The 22,307-nt window shown below is 39.2% G+C and overlaps 1 protein-coding gene across 1 annotated transcript in view; it reads left to right on the plus strand.

Moving 5' to 3' along the window:
• ptprb (protein tyrosine phosphatase receptor type b) overlaps positions 1-22,307 on the plus strand; it is a 48,859-nt gene that overhangs the window by 914 nt on the left and 25,638 nt on the right. Inside the window, exons 2-11 of the mRNA XM_083528248.1 lie at positions 2,043-2,319; positions 8,025-8,291; positions 11,215-11,478; positions 12,737-13,006; positions 13,356-13,628; positions 15,707-15,973; positions 17,908-18,165; positions 18,614-18,877; positions 21,082-21,342; positions 21,440-21,703. Coding sequence (XP_083384374.1) covers positions 2,043-2,319; positions 8,025-8,291; positions 11,215-11,478; positions 12,737-13,006; positions 13,356-13,628; positions 15,707-15,973; positions 17,908-18,165; positions 18,614-18,877; positions 21,082-21,342; positions 21,440-21,703 — 2,665 coding nt within the window. The remainder of the gene's footprint in view (positions 1-2,042; positions 2,320-8,024; positions 8,292-11,214; positions 11,479-12,736; positions 13,007-13,355; positions 13,629-15,706; positions 15,974-17,907; positions 18,166-18,613; positions 18,878-21,081; positions 21,343-21,439; positions 21,704-22,307) is intronic.

Genomic DNA, 22,307 nt, shown 5'->3' on the forward strand with positions numbered 1-22,307 from the left:
AGTGATGGTGGTGATGATGGTGAAAAAGATGATGATCATATATAATGGTGGTAATAATTGTGATGATGATGAAGATGATTATAAGGATAGAGATGATGATGATGATGATTGTGGATGATGGTGATAATGATGATAAGGATAGAGATGATAAGGATGATGATTGTGGGTAATGGTGGTGAGGATGGTGAAGAAGATGATGATCATATATAATGGTGGTAATAATTGTGATGATGAAGATGATTATAAGGATAGAGATGATGATGATGGTGATGATGATTGTGGATGATGGTGATAATGATGATAAGGATAGAGATGATAAGGATGATGATTGTGGGTAATGGTGGTGATGATGGTGAAGAAGATGATGATCATATATAATGGTGGTAATAATTGTGATGATGATGAAGATGATTATAAGGATAGAGATGATGATGATGGTGATGATGATTGTGGATGATGGTGATAATGATGATAAGGATAGAGATGATGGTGATGATGATTGTGGGCGATGGTGGTGATGATGGTGAAAAAGATGATGATCATATATAATTGTAATAATTGTGGTGATGAATATAAGGATAAAGATTATGAGGATGATGATGATAAGGATGATGATTGTGGGTGATAGTGGTGGTGGTGATGATGATATTGATGATGATGATGATGATGAAGAATAGAGATCATGAGAATGATGATGATTGTGGGTGATGGTGATGATGATGATGATGATGATGATGATGATGATGATGATGATGATGATGATGATGATGATGATTGTGGGTGATGGTGATGATGATGATGATGATGGTGATGATGACGATAAGGATATAAATGATGTGGATGAGGATGATTGTGGGTGATGGTGGTGATGATGATGATGATAAGGATAGAGATCATGAGGATGATGATGATTGTGGGTGATGGTGATGATGATGATGATGATGATGATGATGATGATGATGATGATTGTGGGTGATGGTGATGATGATGATGATGATGATGATGGTGATGATGACGATAAGGATATAAATGATGTGGATGAGGATGATTGTGGGTGATGGTGGTGATGATGATGATGATAAGGATAGAGATCATGAGGATGATAATGATTGTGGGTGATGGTGATAATAAGGATAGAGATGATAAGGATGATTGTGGGTGATGGTGGTGGTGGTGATGATGATGATGATGATGATGATGATGATAAATATAGAGATCATGAGGATGATGATGATGATTGTGGGTGATACTGATGATGGTGGTGATGATGAATAAGGATAGAGATGCTAAGGATGATTGTTGGTGATGGTGGTGGTGGTGATGACGATGATGATGATGATGATGATGATGATGATGATGATGATAAATATAGAGATCATAAGGATGATGATAATGATTGTGGGTGATAGTGATGATGGTGGTGATTGTGGGTGATTGTGATGATGATGATGGTGATGATTGTGGGTGATGATGATAAGGATAAAGATGATGAGGATGAGGATGATTGTGGGTGATGGTGATGATGATCATGATCATGATGATGATGATGATGATGATAAGGATAGAGATCATGAGGATGTTGAGGATGATTGTGGGTGATGGTGATGATGATTGTGGGTGATGGTAATGATGAGGATGATGATGATGATGATGATAAGGATAGAGATGATGAGGATGATGTGGATAGTGGGTGATAGTGATGATGGTGATGATTGTGGGTGATGGTGGTAATGATGATGATGATGATAATACTTATGATGATGAGGATGAGGATGATTGTGGGTGATGATAGTAATGATGAAGGTGATGTTTATGAAGGTGATGTTTATGAAGATGACGATGATAATAGTGGTTAATGGTAGAAATGCTGGTGATGATGATGACAGAGATGATTAGTATAATGATTGTGGGTGATGGTGGTGATGATAGTAAAGATGATGGTGATGATTATAGGGGGTGATGGTGATGTTGATGATGATGAAGAGGATAATTAATAAATGTATTTGTTGATTTACTCTATTTCATGTTGTGTATTGTTTCAGGGAGTTTTGTTGGCTGACACGCAGCAGTGTAGCATTATTCCAGGGTCTGTCCAAATTTACAACGATTTCATCCGGTTCACGCTGAACAGCTCGGACGTGGACTGCAGCTTCAGAGTGAATGTCATGGGCAGACCTGGGAACTCCACACACTGTGATCAAGATCAAGAAAACCAGGAAACCTTTACATGTCAACTTGTGGAGTTGGAACCTGGAACACGGTACCACCTGATTATCACCTCCCAGACGGACAGGATTCAGCACGTTTCCCTGGCAACAAGTAAATAACAGACCTTCTGTGATTTGCACGAGTCCATGTGTACACACTCGTGTACAGTCTGGAGGTCCTTATGGAAATAAAACATAATCTACAAAACACTTTGGAGAGTGTATAAATATATATATATATATATATATTGGAATTAGAACTTTCTATAAAACAATTTCTGGTAAAAATCTCTCCAAACAAAAACACAAACAAAAAAAAAAATAAATAAATAATCTTGATAAAAAAAAAAAAATTTAAGTAAAAAATACATATTAAAATAAAAATAAAAAATACAAATAAAAAAAAAATCACAAAATTTAAATAAAAAAATATATGTATATAAAATGAAAAACATAAAAATATCCAAAAAAAAACCCCCTTCCAGACTTCAATCCAGACTTCAGTGAATAATTATTTAAATTATATATATATATATATATATATATATATATATATATATATATATATATATATATATATATATATATATATATATAACAAGATTTTCCTAATACATACATGTATATATGCTTTATTGTGTATATTTAAAGTCTTTTGTTATATATTTTGTTCAAACCAATGAGTAGTGGCCTTCAATATTAAATGTTTCAGAAATGAAGGAAAAAACTAATTGTTTTTATATACGAAGGATCGTTTTTTAAAAACTCAGATCAAGTTTTTTTTAGACGTTTTACAATAGAACAAAAATCATGTTACATAAAAAATCATAATAAAAAATAATAAAAAAAATTACAAAAATCTAAAAATAAAAAGATTTGACCTTTGATGATATTTACAGTAGAACAGAAATCATGTTACATTAAAAATAAAATAATAAAAAATAAATCTAAAAATTTAAATTAACTTACAAATATATAATCAAAAGTTATTTACTACCGTATTCGTTTCGTAAATGTAAAAAGGTATAAATGAGGTATTTAAATGCAAGTTGTAGCTCAGTGGTCAAGGCTTTGGGTTACTGATCAGAAGATTGAACACAGTTGTGCATATCGTTTGACTTGTATCATGCAGGTGCAGTGGCTGATGGGAAAACGGAATCCTTATAATACACTAATATATACGTGTTCCGGAGTCATGTGTTTTGGGTTCACGACAAGAACAATAGCAGCGATAAACAAACCAAAACAAAGTACTTACAGACACCCTGAGTTTGTATGTAGAGGATGTTACAGTATGTGGGTAGAGGTGGATTCATTCCTACGCCTTTATCTGTACACTGACAGTTTCGTCAGTAAAAGTTAAAGAATTATTGTAAAAGAGTAAAAAAATTTAAAATGCTGGAACCTGAAGCTGTTGCTGTAGCCGTCTGGCCGGTGTCTGGAGTCGTTGTGAGTGATTTTGGATAGAAAACCATTTTCAAAAAACACAAAAAATGGCAATCTTGGTCATGATTCAGCATTATGGTTCATTTTAACCTTCGAAGGTTGTGAGTTCAAATCGCAGCCACAACAAACTACAACTTCTGGGCCCCTGAGCAAGGCCCTCAGCTGCTAATTGTGTAATAATGAGATAAATATAAGTTGCTCTGATTAAGAGCATCGGCCGAATGCCATAAATGTAATATAAATAAGAGTAAGAATGGTACCTTGTGAGAATTTATTTATTTGTTTTTTATAGACAAAAAAACTAAGAATTCCCTTCATCCAAAGGTCAGTAGAAACTTCTAGAAGTTGTCGGAGCTGCAGCACTGATTACTGTGAACAAAGCTACATTTTGAAACGTTCTCAATTCAGGGGAATATGGTGGTTTAGGGGAAAGTATGGTGGCAGTAGAAGTTCAACTTTTAAGGCTATGGGTTACTAATTGGAAGGTCATGGGATCAAGTACCAGTTGGTGCCACTAGTGGGCCCTTGCACAAGGTCCTTTATATTCCCTGCTCCAGATGTGCTGTATCTGACAAAAAGCCTTTTGAGGAGGATTACGATGATATTTTTCAGTGTATAAAAATATTTTTGGAATAGACATGTTTTGAAATATTTTAGAAGGTTGTGAGTTCAAATCCCAACACCACCAAGCTGGGCTGGTGAATAGGTTTTGAAAGGGGTACAAAGAGATTTGTTCGAGTGTGTGTGTGTGTTTAGGTGACATTGTGTCCAATGTTTGGCTTGGCTCCAGAACAGCAGTCTAACGTGAAGTATTTCCAGACTGTTCTGGCCTCTCTGCTCCCCTGCCCTTTTCCCACCCCATTGTTCTTGTGTGCTAAAGGAAATGGGAAGGTAGGGAGGGGGGTTGGGTGGTGGAGGTGTTGTGTTGTGTTTTGGTTGGAGGTTTTAATCGGGTTGAATAGCTCGACTGTGCTCTTGACCCTCGCAGCGATCCGCGATACTGCTGCTGCGGTATAAGGGTGCACTCCCAAAAGGCTAAAAATAAACCCCTTGCTACAATGTTCGCTCACTGTGGTGGCCGTAAAGCCAACGCCTGATACGCTCCAGGGGGCAAGAACCTGAAACAGTGTAGCGTTGTTCACTGGCGTGGTAGAATTGTGCACAGGACGAAACAAAACAAAAAAGCAAAAAGGCATTCGAATCCTTTATTCAGGATTTATACAACTCCATGTTGTCACTGTATTTTGATGTGGTAGTTGCTGTATTGTTGCTGTTGTAGTTGAGGGTTTTGTAATTGCATTAAATGTTGTTGCTGTAGTTGCCTTTGTTGCTGTAGTTGTAGTTCTTGCTGTATTTGTTGTATTTGCTATGGTTGCTGTTATAGTTGTTGGTTTTGTAATTGTAGTAGGTGTTGTTGCTGTTGTTCTCACTGTAGGTAAGTTCTTGTAGTAGTTGCTGTAGTTGCCCTTGTTGCCGTTGTAGTCGGGGGATTGTGTAATTGTAGAAGTTGCTGTAGGTCTAAAATTCTTTTAGAATTTGCAGGAGTTGAAATTGTTGCTGTTGTAGTTTGTTGATTTTAGAATTGAAGATGTGGTTGTAGTAGTAGTAGTTGTTTTGGTTGATGTTGTTGCTGTTGTAGCTGGTGGTTCCATAATTGTAGCTGTAGTAGTTGTTTTGCCGTTGTAGTTGGCTGATTTTGTAACATTAAATGTTTTAGTAGTTGTTGTAGTTGCCATTGTTGCTGTTGTATTTGGTAATTATATTATTTGGGTTGTTGCAGTTGCTCTTATTGTTGCCATAGTTGTAGTTCTTGAAGTACTCATTGTATTTGCCATTGTTGCTGTTGTAGTTGATGGTTTTGTAATTCTGTAGGTTCTGTAGGTTTAGTTCTTGTAGTAGTTGTGATTGTTGCTGTTGTAGTTAGTGATTCTATAAGTGGGGCTGTTGCAGTTACTGTTGCTGCAGTTGTATTTCTTGCAGTTGTATTTTCCATTTTTGCTTTTATAGTTGGTGGTTTTGTAATTGTAGCTGTGGTAGTTGTTGTTGTTGCTGTTGTAGATTGTTAATTTTGTAATTGCTGTTGTTGCTACCATAGTTGTTGCTTTTGCATTTGTAGTTGTAGTTGTTTTTGCTGTAGGTGCAGTTCCTGTAGTAGATGCTGTAGTTGCCATTGTTACTGTTACAGCTGGTGATTTTGTAATTGTAGTACTTGTTGTTGCAGTTGCTGTAGTGGTAGTTGTTTTGATTGGTGTTTTTTTTTTTATTGTACTGCTTGTAGTGGCAGTTGTTGCTGTTATAGTTGGTGTTTTTTTATTCTAGCTGTAGTAGAAGTTTGTAGATTTTGTTACTGTAGTTGTTGTGGTTGCCGTTGTTGTTGGGCGGTGTGTCCTGTAATTGTAGTAGTTGTTATAGTTGTTGTGTTTGTTGCAGTTGTAGTATTAATTGTTGCTCTTGCTGTAGTAATTCTTGTAGCAGTTGTAGTTGTTTTTGGTGTCACAGTTAATGCTGTTGTAGTTAATGTAGTTGTAGTTGTTGCTAATGACTGCTGCATAATTTGTCAGAACAGCAGATTTGACATGAAAATCTTAGCCTTCGAACGCACACACTCATCTACGGGGTTGGAGGTTTTTCATGTTTCGAGGATTAAGTCTCTGAACCTCCTGAACCCTGTCACACATTCATGACAGCTATTTAAAAGTCACAACACAGTAGCATTGTTGTGATAAAAGCATATAATTTGTGGTTCGAACGAGCCACCCGGGAGGAAGCGCTGCAGAAAGAGCAGCTACTCAGTGGTAGTGCCTGTCTAGCTTTGGCCTTCGGTACTAAAGGTCCTCTTTCCGGTGCTCACTTTCCCACAATGAAGTTCTCTATGGGTGGCTCAGCATCCCGCCGGGCTCGGCGTTATTTAAACGCTCCCAATACAATCTTATCTGGGTCACACATCGCACCCGCTGGCTGCCCTGCCATGCTTTTATAGAAAACCTGCACAGTCGAGAGCCACGTCAAAGTGGAAAAGTGCTAATATGGGTTTTTCCAGTGTAGGAAATAAAATCATGTATGCAGCATTGTAGAATATTAACATTTATATGGTTACTGTCAGAAAAATGTGTACTAAATTATAACTTTGACAGTTGCTTTGGTAATAACCTTGCATTCGTAGTTGTTTTAGTTGTAATAGTAGTTATTCTAATAGTAGCAGTTGTTTTATCTGTGTAAAGCTGCTTTGAGACAATGTTCATTGTTAAAAGCGCTATACAAATAAAAATGAATTGAATTGAATTGAGTTTTGTTTTATTTGTAGTAGTAGTTTTTCTAAATGTTTTAATTTTAAAAGTAGTTATTTTTAGATGTAGTAACAGTTTTTGTATTAGTTTTAGTTGCTGGACTAATTGTATTAGTTCTTGTGGTTGTTTTAGTTGTAATAGTAGAAGTCCTTGTAATAGAAGTAGATATAGTAGTACTTATTTTAGTAGTTCTTGTTTTCGTTTTAGTTGTAGTAGTAGTATTTGTCGTGACTGTTGTTTTAGTTGTTGTTTTTGTAAATGTTGTGGTTGCAGTAGAAGGTTCTAGTTGTAGTAACAGTTCTTGTAGTTGCAAAAGTAGTAGTAGTAGTTGTTTTACTTGTAGTAGTTCTTGTTTTAGTTGTTTTACTTATGGTAGTAGTTGTTGTAGTTGTATTATTAGTTCTTGAAGTAGAAGTATTCAATTCATTTTTATTTGTATAGCACTTTTAACAATAAACATTGTCTCAAAGCAGCTTTACACGGATAATGCGGTGATAAAAATGAATAAGATGTTCTTTATAAGTAAGTTTGTCCCTGGTGAGCGAGCCAGTGGCGACTGTGGCAAGGAAAAACTCCCCCAGATGGCATAAGGAAGAAACCTTGAGAGGAACCAGACTTAAAAGGGACCTAAAACATACATTAAAGACACTAGCAGAAAAAGACACAAGTTAACAAAAGCGAGTTTTGGCATGTCCCAGCTTTTCAGGAAGCTGGGGTCAGAGCACAGGGTCAGCCATGGTACAGCCCCACTGGAGTTACTAGGCTTAAGTGCCTTCCTCAAGAGGCTAACAGTGGCAACTTAGCAGTGCTGGGGCTTAAACTAAGGGTTTTATGATCAGAAAGCCAGAGCCTTAAACGCTGCCTTAGTAGTAAAAATAGGAGTTTATATAGTAGAATCAGTTGTAGTTCACTATTAAAATATATTTTATTGCACGTTAATGCGTATCTTTCATTCGGAAATGTGTTTATATTGCACCTTGAAGGCCCATAATTGGTCTAAAAAGAACCTAAATGTTTTTACATTGATGCCACCATACACACATTTTTAGGATCCCCATTTATGACACTTCTGTGTTCTTTCCAGGACCTTCTGCAGTGCAGGGTGTTCAGGTGTTGAGACAGATGGACAGCCTAAGCATGTCCTGGAAGCCAGGCCCTGGAAGAGCAGAGCAGTTCCAGGTTCTGCTCAGGGACAGTGCGGGTCTGGAATTGCCCTGGAACGTCCTAATGTTGGACAACGTTACAAAGTCATACACAATGAGTGGCTTAACTCCTGGGCGTGTGTATAATGTGAGCATCATCACTGAGGCAGCAGGGATGCGGAACGCTGTCCATATTCAGGAACGAACAGGTACTGATTTCACAAGTTCGTCAGCCACGTGGATCTTGAATACTTGGTCAAGCGATTCTGCTGCCTTCATTTCTTGCTTTAAACTGTGTGTATGTGCATGTCGGTGTGTGTTCGTATGAGTGTGTATGACCTTTGAAACGATATTTCAAGCAGTCAAGTGAACGCCCTGTCTCTTTTTCCTGCTGTGTAAAGGGAAAGCGCGACCTTCTTCCTCTTGTCACCCCCTTTGTGCGCTGTGTCAATCATACCTTCGCGGTTTTTAAAACCAACACACACACACCAGATTAAAATCAGTGCTAAAAACTTCAACCTCCAGTTCCTTTCTTTTCAGAACATTTAAAACCAGACTGTAAACACACTTAAAAGCCAAATATACAAATAGTACCCTAGGTACCTCTTGTCACTGAAAAAGTAAACTTGGAGGCATCTGTCAACAGCGAGTATTATTATTTCCCAGACCAAACAAATGACTTAAGCACTTAGGCGAAAAAGGAAATGGAGTGATTAGTAGAAAAAGAGTGAAAGTGACCCGACCCGGTTGTGTTGGTCTCTGTGTCTCTGTATATATATATATATATATATATATATATATATATATATATATATATATATATATATCATGGAAATCATGGAGGGGTCTGAAATTGTCATCGTAGGTGCATGTCCACTGTGAGAGACATAATCTAAAAAAACAAATCCAGAAATCACAATGTATGATTTTTTAACTATTTATTTGTATGATACAGCTGCAAATAAGTATTTGAACACCTGAGAAAGTCAATGTTAATATTTGGTACAGGAGCCTTTGTTTGCAATTACAGAGGTCAAACGTTTCCTGTAGTGTTTCACCAGGTTTGCACACACTGCAGGAGGGATTTTGGCCCACTCCTCCACACAGATCTTCTCTAGATCAGTCAGGTTTCTGGCCTGTCACTGAGAAACACGGAGTTTGAGCTCCCTCCAAAGATTCTCTATTGGGTTTAGGTCTGGAGACTGGCTAGGCCATGCCAGAACCTTGATATGCTTCTTACAGAGCCACTCCTTGGTTATCCTGGCTGTGTGCTTCGGGTCATTGTCATGTTGGAAGACCCAGCCTCGACCCATCTTCAATGCTCTAACTGAGGGAAGGAGGTTGTTCCCCAAAATCTCGCAATACATGGCCCCGGTCATCCTCTCCTCAATACAGTGCAGTTGCCCTGTCCCATGTGCAGAAAAACACCCCCAAAGCATGATGCTACCACCCCCATGCTTCACAGTAGGGATGGTGTTCTTGGGATGGTACTCATCATTCTTCTTCCTCCAAACACGTTTAGTGTAATTATGACCCAAAAGTTCTATTTTGGTCTCATCTGAGCACATGACTTTCTCCCATGACTCCTCTGGATCATCCAAATGGTCATTGGCAAACTTAAGACCTGCCTGGACATGTGCTGGTTTAAGCAGGGGAACCTTCCGTGCCATGCATGATTTCAAACCATGACGTCTTAGTGTATTACCAACAGTAACCTTGGAAACGGTGGTCCCAGCTCTTTTTAGGTCATTGACCAGCTCCTCCCGTGTAGTTCTGGGCTGATTTCTCACCTTCCTTAGGATCATTGAGACCCCACGAGGTGAGATCTTGCATGGAGCCCCAGTCTGAGGGAGATTGACAGTCATGTTTAGCTTCTTCCATTTTCTAATGATTGCTCCAACAGTGGACCTTTTTTCACCAAGCTGCTTGCCAATTTCCCTGTAGCCCTTTCCAGCCTTGTGGAGGTGTACAATTTTGTCTCTAGTGTCTTTGGACAGCTCTTTGGTCTTGGCCATGTTAGTAGTTGGATTCTTACTGATTGTATGGGGTGGACAGGTGTCTTTATGCATCTAATGACCTCAAACAGGTGCATCTAATTTAGGATAATAAATGTGGTGGAGGTGGACATTTTAAAGGCAGACTAACAGGTCTTTGAGGGTCAGAATTCTAGCTGATAGACAGGTGTTCAAATACTCATTTGCAGCTGTATCATACAAATAAATAGTTTAAAAATCATATATTGTGATTTCTGGATTATTTTTTTTTTTAAATCATGTCTCTCACAGTGGACATGCACCTACGATGACAATTTCAGACCCCTCCATGATTTGGGAGAACTTTGAACACCCAAAATAGCAGGGTGTTCAAATATTTATTTTCCTCACTGTGTATATATATATATATATATATATATATATATATATATATATATATATATATATATATATATATATATATATACTATATTGCCAAAAGTATTGGGTCACCTGACCTTTCCTGCTGTATGTGGTTCTTTTCCAAACTGTTACCACCAATCCGGAGGCACTCGATTGTACAGGATGTCTTTAGATGGCGCTCTAATAAAATTTTGCATTCACTTGAACTTGGAAACCCAAACCTGTTCCAGCATGGCGATGCCCCTGTGCACAAAGTGAGCTCCTTGAAGATCTGGTTTACATGCTTTCCTGAGGAAAATCTTGCTGCTATTGAGCTCTGATCTCATCCCTACTGAACAGCTTTGGGATGAATGTGAACGCTGACTGCACCCCAGGTTTCCTCACCATCATCAGTACCTGCCTTTCATAACACCCTTGTGGCTGATGAACACAAATATCCATTAGCACAATCCAAAATCTAGTGGAACATCTTCCCAGAAGAGTAGAGGGAAAAAGAAGAGTATATTGGGACTAAATGTGGAATGCAATGCTCAAAAATCACATACCGTACTTATGACCAGGTGACCCAATATTTTTGGCAATATAGTGTAAATGTATAGTAAATATACAATACAATAGTAAATACTTGAACCCAGGTAAAAATGTTTGCCTTGCAGTGTTTTCCTACATCATCCAATGATTCATTTTAGGTTTAAAGACAAATGAAATCCCAATCTGGTGTTCTTTTATTCCTAAGCACCGAGCCTGGTCCTCAACGCACACATGGAGAACAAAGGGAGTCAGACCGGCCTCCAGGTCTCCTGGGATCCAGCTACTGGTGATGTGGACAGTTACCTCATCCAGCTCCTGTCTTCTGATTCACTCGAAAGGGAAGAAACTGTATCTTCTAACACCACACAAGCGCGGTTTGACCATCTGACACCTGGCAGCACCTACCAGGCCTTCATCTACACTAGGAGTGGTGACCTCAGTAGTCATGTCAGTGTCACAGCTACAACTGGTAAGTACGCTTGAAACGGACACAACAGAAAATTCAGGGGTTGAGCTCCAGATTTGGGTCTGTCTCGTCGCTCGCTACATCGCATTTTACACGGCGAGTTGAAATTCAATCCGTACAAAATCACGATGTTCAAAAAAGAATGCTTAAAATGATTGCTTCTGATGATGTAATGGTTATGAGGCACTTTCTAATCTGGATTGGTGCGGCATTTTGAAAGTTGTGATCATTGGACCTTACTTTTTTGAAGAAGGAGCTACAGTACCAGTGATTTCGAGGGCTAGGTCGACATGCTACGCAATTTTTTGCATCCACAACTTCGAAAGTTGACTGGTCGACATGGAAAAAATTAGGTTCCAACAAGATATACAATTTAGTCATTGTACTTAAAGCAGCACATTTTAACTGCTCGAATACAAGATACACAAATTTGCATGGTCCTGTCAAGCAATCAAAAATGTCATGAATTAGACATGTGTCTTGTACAGTACATGGTTAAGCAACATACAGCTGTTATCACTAGTTTCTGGATTTTTTTTTTTAGATTATGTCTCTCACAGTGGACCTGCACCTCAGATGACAATTTCAGACCCCTCCATGATTTCTAAGTGGGAGAACTTGCAAAATAGCAGGGTGTTCAAATACTTATTTTCCTCACCGTATATTTATACAGTAGTTCCCCGGAACTCGCAGGGTTACGTTCTAAGACCCCCGCGAATTTTGAAAATCTGCAAATTTCGGATGCTCCCCCGCAGCCACTATGGTACCTTGGTGAATTCCATAGGGGCTTCGGGTCAAGTCTGCGAGTTATGTCACTTTAAATGTAACTATGTAACGTAAACTATAAACGTAATAGTGTACAGTATTTGACCAAATTCACACACAAAATAAATAAATTTTAGTAAAAACAGTTTAAAATGTTATTCCTAATGTTCCTGAACATTCTGCGATTCTGATTGGTTGGCTGATTGACATGGGAGGCTGAGGAAAGCTTTTTCTCTAGTACTTTAAGAATAATGTGGGTACATTTAGTCAAGTAAACACTCTTCTGACTCCTGGTCATGACTAGACTTAGTATTTTCAACCCCTTGACATATAGCAATTGTCCTTTTTTTATGGAAAAAAACAAACTAAGCTAATTTCATCAATTTCGCCATTTGCTTCTGCCCATGTACCTAATGCAGAAATGTAAAACTAAGCTAATACTGGTTCGTTCTCATGCTCTGCCTGCACATCTCACTCCAATTATGTGTCTCTCCAGCTCCCGGCGAAGTCTCTCAGCTGAAGATGGAAAAACCAACTAGCTACGGTGAGGTGAAAATTACCTGGCTGCCCCCTGTAGGACAATGGGAACACTACAGCATCAAGCTCATGAATGGCAGCAAAACGCTGTTTAACACAACCATACACAAAGCAGCCACGGAGTTCAGGTTTCCTGAGTTACATCTTTATCCCGGGAAGGTTTACAAAGTGGCCGTGAGCACCGAGAGCCGGGGGCAGACCAGCACCACCTACTGCCGGGCAGAAATCGGTAACGTATTTCCTACTGTTTTTATTTTTATTTATTTATTTATTTTTTATTCATTTAATTTTTATTGGGTCATATTAAATCATATTTACACCCAAAGAGTCATTTTGAAACTCTGAAACAGCTGGAAATGTTAATCAAATTAATTCATTGACTTAATAATAAATGTATTATTATCAATATACTCATTTAATTTTTTTGAAAATGAAGAAAATATCACACTAGACAAAAAATAGAATGTATCGAATAAAAACATAAAAATCAGAATAAAAAAATAAGAATAAATCAACGATTTTCAAATCTAGACGTCATCTTGAAGACCTCCCTTCATTCTCTCCCCCTTTTCTCTCAGGCCCACCATCGGTGTCGCAGCTCCACATCCGTCATGCAGACGAGACGACCCTCAGTGCCATGTGGAACCATGGTTTCGGCTCGGAGTCACGTGACGCCTACGTCGTGGCGCTTTACAATGCCACCGGTTCCACCGCCATCAAGACTGAAAGACTGACGCGAGATATGCAAGAATACACGTTTAATGTGCTAGTGCCTGGCCGTCTGTATAGAATTGTTGTAGCAACCACCAGCGGAGACCTCCAGAATTCATCCTCGGTGACGGGACGGACATGTAAGCAACTCTATGTCCCGGGTACATGTTCGTGTGAGATACATTGATCAGGCATGACCACTGAGAGGTGAAGTGAATAACACTGATAATCTCCTCCTCATTAGTGAGTGGGATGAATTAGGCAGCAAGTAAACCTTTTGTCCTCGAAGATGATGTTAGAAGCAGGAAAAAAGGGCAAGCGTAAGGACATTTAAGCAAGTTTGACAGAATTGTGACGTCTAGGCGACCGGGTCAGAGCATCTCCAAAACTGCGTCTCTTGTGGGCTCTTTCTGGTCTGCAGTGGTCAGAATCTATCAAAATTAGTCCAAGGAAGGAACAGTGGTTCTCCAGTGGCTCATTGATGTGAAAATGATTGCAAGTGCAGAGCAAAGGCTGATCCAACAGACGAGCTCCTGTAGCTCAAACTGCTGCAGACATTTATGCTCTTAATGCTCAATGGGTCTCGACTGTTTCAGCAGCAAAACTGGAGCAAAAGGGAAACCAACACAGTATTAAACACGTGGTCATGTACATTAGACCCTTTTTTAGTCAGTAAACTGATAATTGTGATATTTTGTTTGTGGGCGGAGTTTAGTTGGAGGCGGAAAGATTTATTCATTCGTTTTTAAACGATGACTGGGCAAAAATCTGGAAATCTTTAAGGGACGGAACACGCTCACTCAGTGGACAGACAATCTGATGGACAAGGATCTTGACCAACTGAATGAGTAAAAGAGAAATTGTGGGCTTATAAATCATTAGATGAAGCATTGAATTGGCATGCAGGGCTTTCAAGTCTTTTATTTTAAAAACTCAAAAGTTCACCCTTGAACAAGCGAAAGTTAGCCTAGCTTCCTGCCTATTTTTTTGGTTGGCTGCTAACAGTGGCGTACATTAGCAAATGCAAATACTCAAGCGCATACCTCAGAGATAACGTGGGCTCGTTCACTGTTTCCTCTTCCTTTCTACAACTGCACTTGAGGCAAGTGTAATTGTTGTCTCTGGTGGTTAGCTAGCTAGCAGTTTATGTTTGATTGTCAGACTCGCTAAATTTCTCTTCTTGCTGAATTGACATTTTTTTTCCCTGAGGTGGTTTAAAGTCGTCAAGCCAATTAGGTCATCAGATTTCCTGTTGGTTCTTGGTTTGACGGTCGTCGTAGGAGAAATCACAATGTAGGAAAGAGGCTTCCAACAATGCCGGAATTTCACCGGAGGAAAATAATGATCGCGACACCCATTAAACGGCTGTCGGTGAACAATTAAATGCTAATTTTATTGTTGGATTATTGAAATCTTTTAGGATTATCAAAATAGTTGTTTTTTCCGACGTCCGTGTGAGCCCGACATAATTTATACGCTAAAAAAAAAAAATTAGCGTTTCATGAGGAATCAATTCACTTGTTCCCCAATTTCTGCTTGCATGAGGACACGCAACCTTTTTGGTCCGCTCGTTTTTATTGCGTTTAACCACAGCTGCCATTGTTCCTTTTTTTGGGGTGGCAGTGGCAGCAGGTATGTGATACCATTTTAATTTTCTAGATTTTCTCTGTCGATTCCGGCACCTGACAACACAACAAGATGACGTTCGTTTGTGAATCGATTCCGTGCTGGTTTATATTCTCCGCCTCCAGTTTTCCTCTTGTTTTGCCTCCAGCTAGCAGCGCGACGTAATTGTGACATCGGCGCTAAAAGGGTCCATTTCGATTATATCTGCAAAAAAGCTATTCTGGAGGCCAAGCACCCAGACTTTGCATTTTTCTCGCACAAACTCATGGTTCTAAACACACCTACCAAATTTTGCTTTAGTTTGCCGAGACAGTTTGGATCCTCAGCCTTTTAGCAGTATTTGTGATTCCTTTGCAACCTTCAACTTTGCAACTGAGGCTTACTTTCTAAGAATGTTTCCCAAATTTAGTGACGCTTGCACAAAATTTATAGGAGGAGTCACAAAAATCTGCCTTCCTTCCTTGGTTCAAAAAATGCAGTCCAGTCCAGTTGATGATCTGAAGCACCTTTGCAGGCAGTAAGGGAAACCTTGTAATGTAGATCATTCTGAAGCAGCAGAAATTGTGAAACTTTGTATACTTCTTTTTTCCAGTGCCACATGAAGTGATGTCACTGAGGCTAAACAATCTGAGAAGCACAGACTCTATGAGAGCCACCTGGGACAGGCCTCAGGGAGATCTGGACTCCTATGAAGTGCTGCTGCAACACGACAACCAGGTCACGTTTAATCGCTCCGTCCCTGCTGACACCACCTCTATCCACCTCTCGCATCTCAAACCCGGAGCACTGTATAAGCTGATGATCAAAACAGTCAGCGGTGAACTGCGAGCCAAGCCGGTCACGGCCAACTGCCATACAGGTACCCGTCAAGAATACTGCACCTCTGTACACTCCTGGGGCAGAAAATTACAATAATGACACAGGAAATTTCACTGGTAAACTTCCTGCCCACAGGATAACATGCATGTCTTTACAATGTTTCTCAATGACTCATCAGTGATTTAATGCTCCGCAACTCTGAACTGAACAACACTAATTCTTCTTTCAGTAAAAGGTTCCTGACAATACTTCTACACTGTCCACCCATGTTTCTGTCTTTCAATCCATTCATCCATCATCTATCATGTTTATTTATCTGTCCATCAATCCATCCATCCATCCATCCATCCATCCATCCATCCATCCATCCATCCATCCATCCATCCATCGATCCATCCATCAATACATCCATCCATTCATCTAATCATTCATCCATTAGTTAATCCATCTCTCCATCCATCAATTCATCTATTCCTTCATTTATTAGTTGATCTGTCCATTCATTATTTAATTCATCGATTCATCCATCAACTAATTTATCTGTTCAGTCATCCATTCAGCCATCAATTGACCCATCCATTCATCAATCTATCTGTCTATTCATCTCTTCATCCATCCACACAGCCATTTATGGCATCCATCTATCCATCTAATCTTTTATCCATCCACAATCCATTCATCTGTCCACCCATCCATGCATCCATTTATCCATCCATCCATCTATCCATCCATCTGTCAATCCATCCATCATCCATCCATCCATCCATCCATCCATCCATTAATCCATCCATCCATCCATCCATCCATCCATCCATCCATCCATCCATCCATCTATCTATCCATTCATCCACCAATCAAACCATCCATTCATCAATCCATTTGTCATTCATCTCTTTATCCATCCACACAGCCATCTTTGACAGCCATCCATCGATCTTTTCATTCATCTACTCAGCCATTTATGGCATCCATCCATTTACTCTTCATCCATCCACAATCCATCAATCTGTCCATCCACTAATCCATATAGCCTTCTATTCATCTGCTTGGTAAATATTGTTCGTTTTTCAAAATGAAACATCTGGATGCTCCACTACAAAAAACTCAGACCTGTTCTGGTATTTACATTTACAAGGGTCAAGGGCCTTGCTCAGGGGCCCAGCAGCTTGTTGGTGCTGAGATTTAAATTAACGATCTTCCAAATCCAAGTTTGACATCTTAACCACTGAGCTGCGATTATTTTTTATAACATGCAGATCAAATGTCTCACCATGTGAATGTCAGGGAATCTGACGGATTTTCCCCTTTAGCTTGAAGTTGTGTCTCTTTGTGTAAACTCTTTATGTAAGGCTACGTGTCTGGCCTAATAAGAACTTTCAACAAAATAACGCTTTGGCCCGGGCCGCGCGATAGCATCTCGCCGAAACAATAGCACTCCAAACACAAAGGAAATCTCAGGAATTTTCAGGAAGTTGTGCATAGAGGAAGAAGGCAAGGAGCTTATCAAAGTCTTGCCGGCCGGACCCAACCGGTTTCCCATGGAACACAGGGGCTATTTTCAGCGATGGACTTCCAGCGTTAATGAACTCGAGAAGGAGGGCTGGAACAATGGAACGCAACACTGAAACTTTCAGACAACTTTCCACCAAATGCAGCAGATCCGAGGATCTGCTTGGAACAGCTGATCTTTTTTAGCCAAATTTGACTCTTCTCAAACTCAACCATAAAAATGGAGGCACACAATTATAAAGAAGTGGAAAGTTCTCTGCACTTGAACTCAGAGATCCAAACTTGTCCCAGCACAACAACGCCCCCTGTGCACAAATCCAGCTTCATGAAGATACACTTTACATGGGTTGTATTGGAAGATCTTGATTTGCCTTCTAAATCAAATCTTATGGCTCACAGGTGTGCACAATTTGTCCTTCTAGTGTATTTGAAGGTGAAATGACGTCTCCGATGTCTGTCTTTCAGTCCCAGCCGGAGTAGGTGAAGTAACAGTGACCAACGATGGGCGCCCAGATTTCCTCAACGTCTTGTGGAAAGCGGCAGAGGGAGACGTGGACGGTTATCAGATCGACTTGAAAGACCAAGAGCGAGTCGTTTACACGCTCACCGTGACCAATCTGAGCTCGCAATTCAGCAGCCTGGTGCCAGGACGACTGTATAAAGTGTTCATTAGCGCCTGCAGTGGCGGGTACAAGAACACCACCGTGGTCCAGGGAAGAACACGTGAGTTAATGCAGACACACTTTCAGCAATATATGTAAATAATTATACATGAAATAAATGTATAATAATATTTTAATATCTTTTTTTTTTATGTTTTCAACATTTTATTTAAGAAATGCAATTCAGGTATATATATATATAAAATTGTAATAATGAATTTTTATCATTTATATTAAATGTATGATAATATTTTTATATTATTTGAATATATATATATATATATATATATTTTTTTTTTATTATTATATCAACATTATATTTATTATATGCAGTTCATATATTATTATTAACATTATTATTCAGATTTTTCTTTTAATCTGTCAATTTTGCTTTCAAATTTTTACGACTTTTCTTTTTTTCCCCGCTCATTACTGATTTACTGATTACATAAGCAATAGATCTGATCATTTATTATCCATTGTAACGAATCTCCTAAATCACATTCCAGAGCCGTCCGCGGTGCAGAACCCCAGCGCCATCCATTTAGCTCAAGAAAATGTTCTGAAGGTCTACTGGACCCATGCAGTCGGAGATTATGACCATTATACCGTAGCGATCCTGCACAACAACACACTGCTTCAGAAGCAGACAGTGGAGAGAAGCAAGAACGAGTGCATGTTCAGTGGCCTGGTGTCTGGTCGCCTTTACACACTCACCGTCAGCACCTGGAGTGGAGAATACGAGTCCACCATCTCCACCAAAGGACGTACATGTGAGTGACACGTCCATACATCTGTCCATCTATTAGTCCATTGTCTGTTCATCTCTCTGTCCATCTATTTAGCCATCAATCTATTAATTAAACTTTTCAACAATCCAGTCATCAAGCTATCTGTCTATCCACCCACCCATTCATTAATCCACTATTCATTGATGCACCTCTCCATACTTTAGTCCATCTATCCATTTATCCATCCATTCATGTAGCCATCAATCCATCCATCAATTTATCTATCCGAATGTATATCCACCCATCCATTCATTAATTCATCAATCAGATCTCCATCTGTCAGTCCACCCATCCATCAACCCATCCATCCATCTATCCATGAATCCATTCATTTCTCAATCTATGGAGCCATTTATCCATCCATTCATCTACCCATCAATTTATTAATCCACCATTCATTATTCCCTTTACCTCTTCATCCGTCAGTCTATTTATCCATCAATCCATCCATCCATCTATCAATCCATGAAGCCATAAATTCATACATTCATCTATCTATTTATCTTTCTATCTACCCACCCCTTCATTAATCCCCCATTTACCTCTCCATCCGTCAGTCCATCTATCAATCAATTCATGCATTTAACTATGTAGCCATCCATCCATCCATGTAGCTATCAATTCATCCATCAATTCATTAATCCACCAGTCACATCTCCATCTGTCAGTCTGTCTCTCCATCAATCTTTCCATCCTGCTGTAGGGTGCCCACCCAATGGCCCAATGACGGAATCCACTGGTGTGGGTGAAGGTATTCTGCGTGTTAGTCCTTCTAGCGCGGCTGTAAAGATTACTTAAATAGATTGCACTTTGTTACATTAATCGAATTTTAACCTCTAATCTGACTCCAATTTATAATAAAGATTTAACTTGAATATCTCTAATTCAAGCTGATCACCTTATTGGTTGTACTTCTTCTTTAATTTTAGTAGATTATTCTAAACATTCCATCTTTTCAATTAATCATTTATTATGATCCTGGAGTTACTCATGCATAAAGAATACTGTATTTAGTCACTTAGTTATAACTTGCTAAAGTCAGAGATAGTCAGAAATCAGAAGGTCTCAGACGTTGTGCTCTATGCTCCATCCGTTTATAAGCCTTTAGTTTGTACTATCCTGGTCACAGATTTGTGGTAACGCTAATAAACTACATAATCAACTAGATATAAATGATTTCAGGAAATCAAGAATTTTACATTTATTTGCCAGGCAATAATCAATAAACAAATGTAATATCTAAAACAAATAATAGAAGAAAGTTACATAACATGATCAACATTAAACCAAATAATTGATCAATGCAGTTTACTAAAGAATTGTTTAAAGATTGATAAAGATCATATTTTCAATCACACTGAGACTTTTAAAATGATACTAAACATGTGAAGGTAAAATGTATACATTATTCAAGTAAAGTAAATTGAATTCCGGGATCTTCTCAGTCACCTTTCCATTATCCAGCCATCTCCCCAGGAGGGAAAGAGGGGGGCTCAAGGATGGGTGACTTGGCAGCTGAACAAATGGCTTTCTCTCCTCAGACCAAAGCGATCCTCTCCTCAGATTAGAAGGTTTATTGTTTTGTTGCATGTTAGTTCTCGGGGTCTGGCCTCATGAAGTTGCATGGCAGTTCACGGGGTCTGGTACCATGAACAGATCTGACAATCCTTACACTGCCATGTAGCCATCAATGCATCCATCCATCTATTCATTCATCTCTCTATCCACCTATCCATTCATTAATCCTCCATTCACCTCTCCATCCATCAGTCCACCTATCCATCAATAAATCCATCCTTTCAGTGAACCATCTATCCTTCAATCTATTCATCTCTAAATCCACCCATCCCATCTGTCCTGCAGTTAATCCACATTGTTAATGTAATCTGTAGAACACTGACCCCTTGTGGTACAGCATGGAATGTTTCTGCTAGGACATGCACCAGTGTCTCTCATCTACAGTATAAAAAAAAGAAACATATTTATTTATTTATTTATTTATTTATTTATTTATTTATTTATTTATTTATTTATTGAGATTTAGTGCATACAACATAGTTAATCTGTGGTATGTTGTTTTATCCCACTGCATAAATAAAATCTGATTAAAACTAACATTAGCACTCTGTGTGTGTGTGTGTGTGTGTGTGTGTGTGTGTGTGTGTGTGTGTGTGTGTGTTGTGCAGTTCCTGCTGCTGTACGCTTGCCAGTTCTGGCCCAGAAAGGAACCACTCACCTGTGTGTGAGCTGGAAGTCTGCACCGGGGGATGTGGATCACTATGAGCTCCAAATCTTCAACAACGACACAAAGCTTTTCTCTGCCGTGCGCCTCAACACTGTGAGAGAGCACTGCTTCTCTCCTCTCAGCCCGGGCTTTCTCTACAAAATTGTGATCTCCACCATCAGCGGCTCGTACCTAAACCCCCAGGCGATTGAGGGACGCACCGGTAAGAGACATGTCCGTGTTCACGGACAGCTCTCATGATTATCATTGCCATTAATGTAATATGAACATGAACATTTTTCCACTATCTTTCGCTCCAGTACCCAGTCAGGTCCAGAATCTCCAGCTCGTCCCTGGGACCCTCAGTGGCAGCCTCAAGGCTTCCTGGAGCACCGGTGCAGGAGACATTGACTTCTATACGGTCGTCCTGTTACAGAACGGGCATGTCGAGAGCAACCGGCGCGTCCCGAAGCAGGACAACAGGACAGACTTTGAAGATCTCATCCCCGGGCAGTTGTACACGGTTCGAGTGCAGACAGTGAGCGGGGTTCTGACTAACGTCAGCAGCGTCAGCGCACGCACAGGTGAGACGTCACAAAACCTCCCAATGGAGTCTTAGACCAGTTCTAGGATGTGAGCGTATAATACAATACAATACAATACAATACAATACAATAGAATTCAGTGCTTTATATTGAAATATAATATAATGTATTACAATGTAATGCAATATAAAAACAAATACATTAAGAATACGATTCAATATAATTGTATACAAATACAGCAATACATATAAAACACAATACGATTTAATACGAAGCAGTCCAATACAATACCAATACATTAGCAATACGGTACAATTACAATAAGTTTTTATACCGATAGCATTTAATACAATGCAAATAGCGTATAACACAATACAATACAAAACAACGCAATACAATACGACCGCAATATGTTCCAATACAACCCAATACAAATACAATGTAATGCAATATAACACAATACCATACAATACAGTGCAATGCTAACGTGTATAACACAATGAAACTACAGTTCGATCCAATGTACTGTATTTTCCGGACTATAAGCCGCTACTTTTTTCTCACGCTTTGAACACCACGGTTTAAACAATGAAGTGGTTAATTTATGGATTTTTCCTGGTTTTTTTCCGGTTTCACAAACTTC

The sequence above is a fragment of the Silurus aristotelis genome (genome assembly GCF_946808225.1).
Source record: "Silurus aristotelis genome assembly, chromosome: 24".
NCBI classification, from domain to species: Eukaryota; Metazoa; Chordata; class Actinopteri; order Siluriformes; family Siluridae; genus Silurus; species Silurus aristotelis.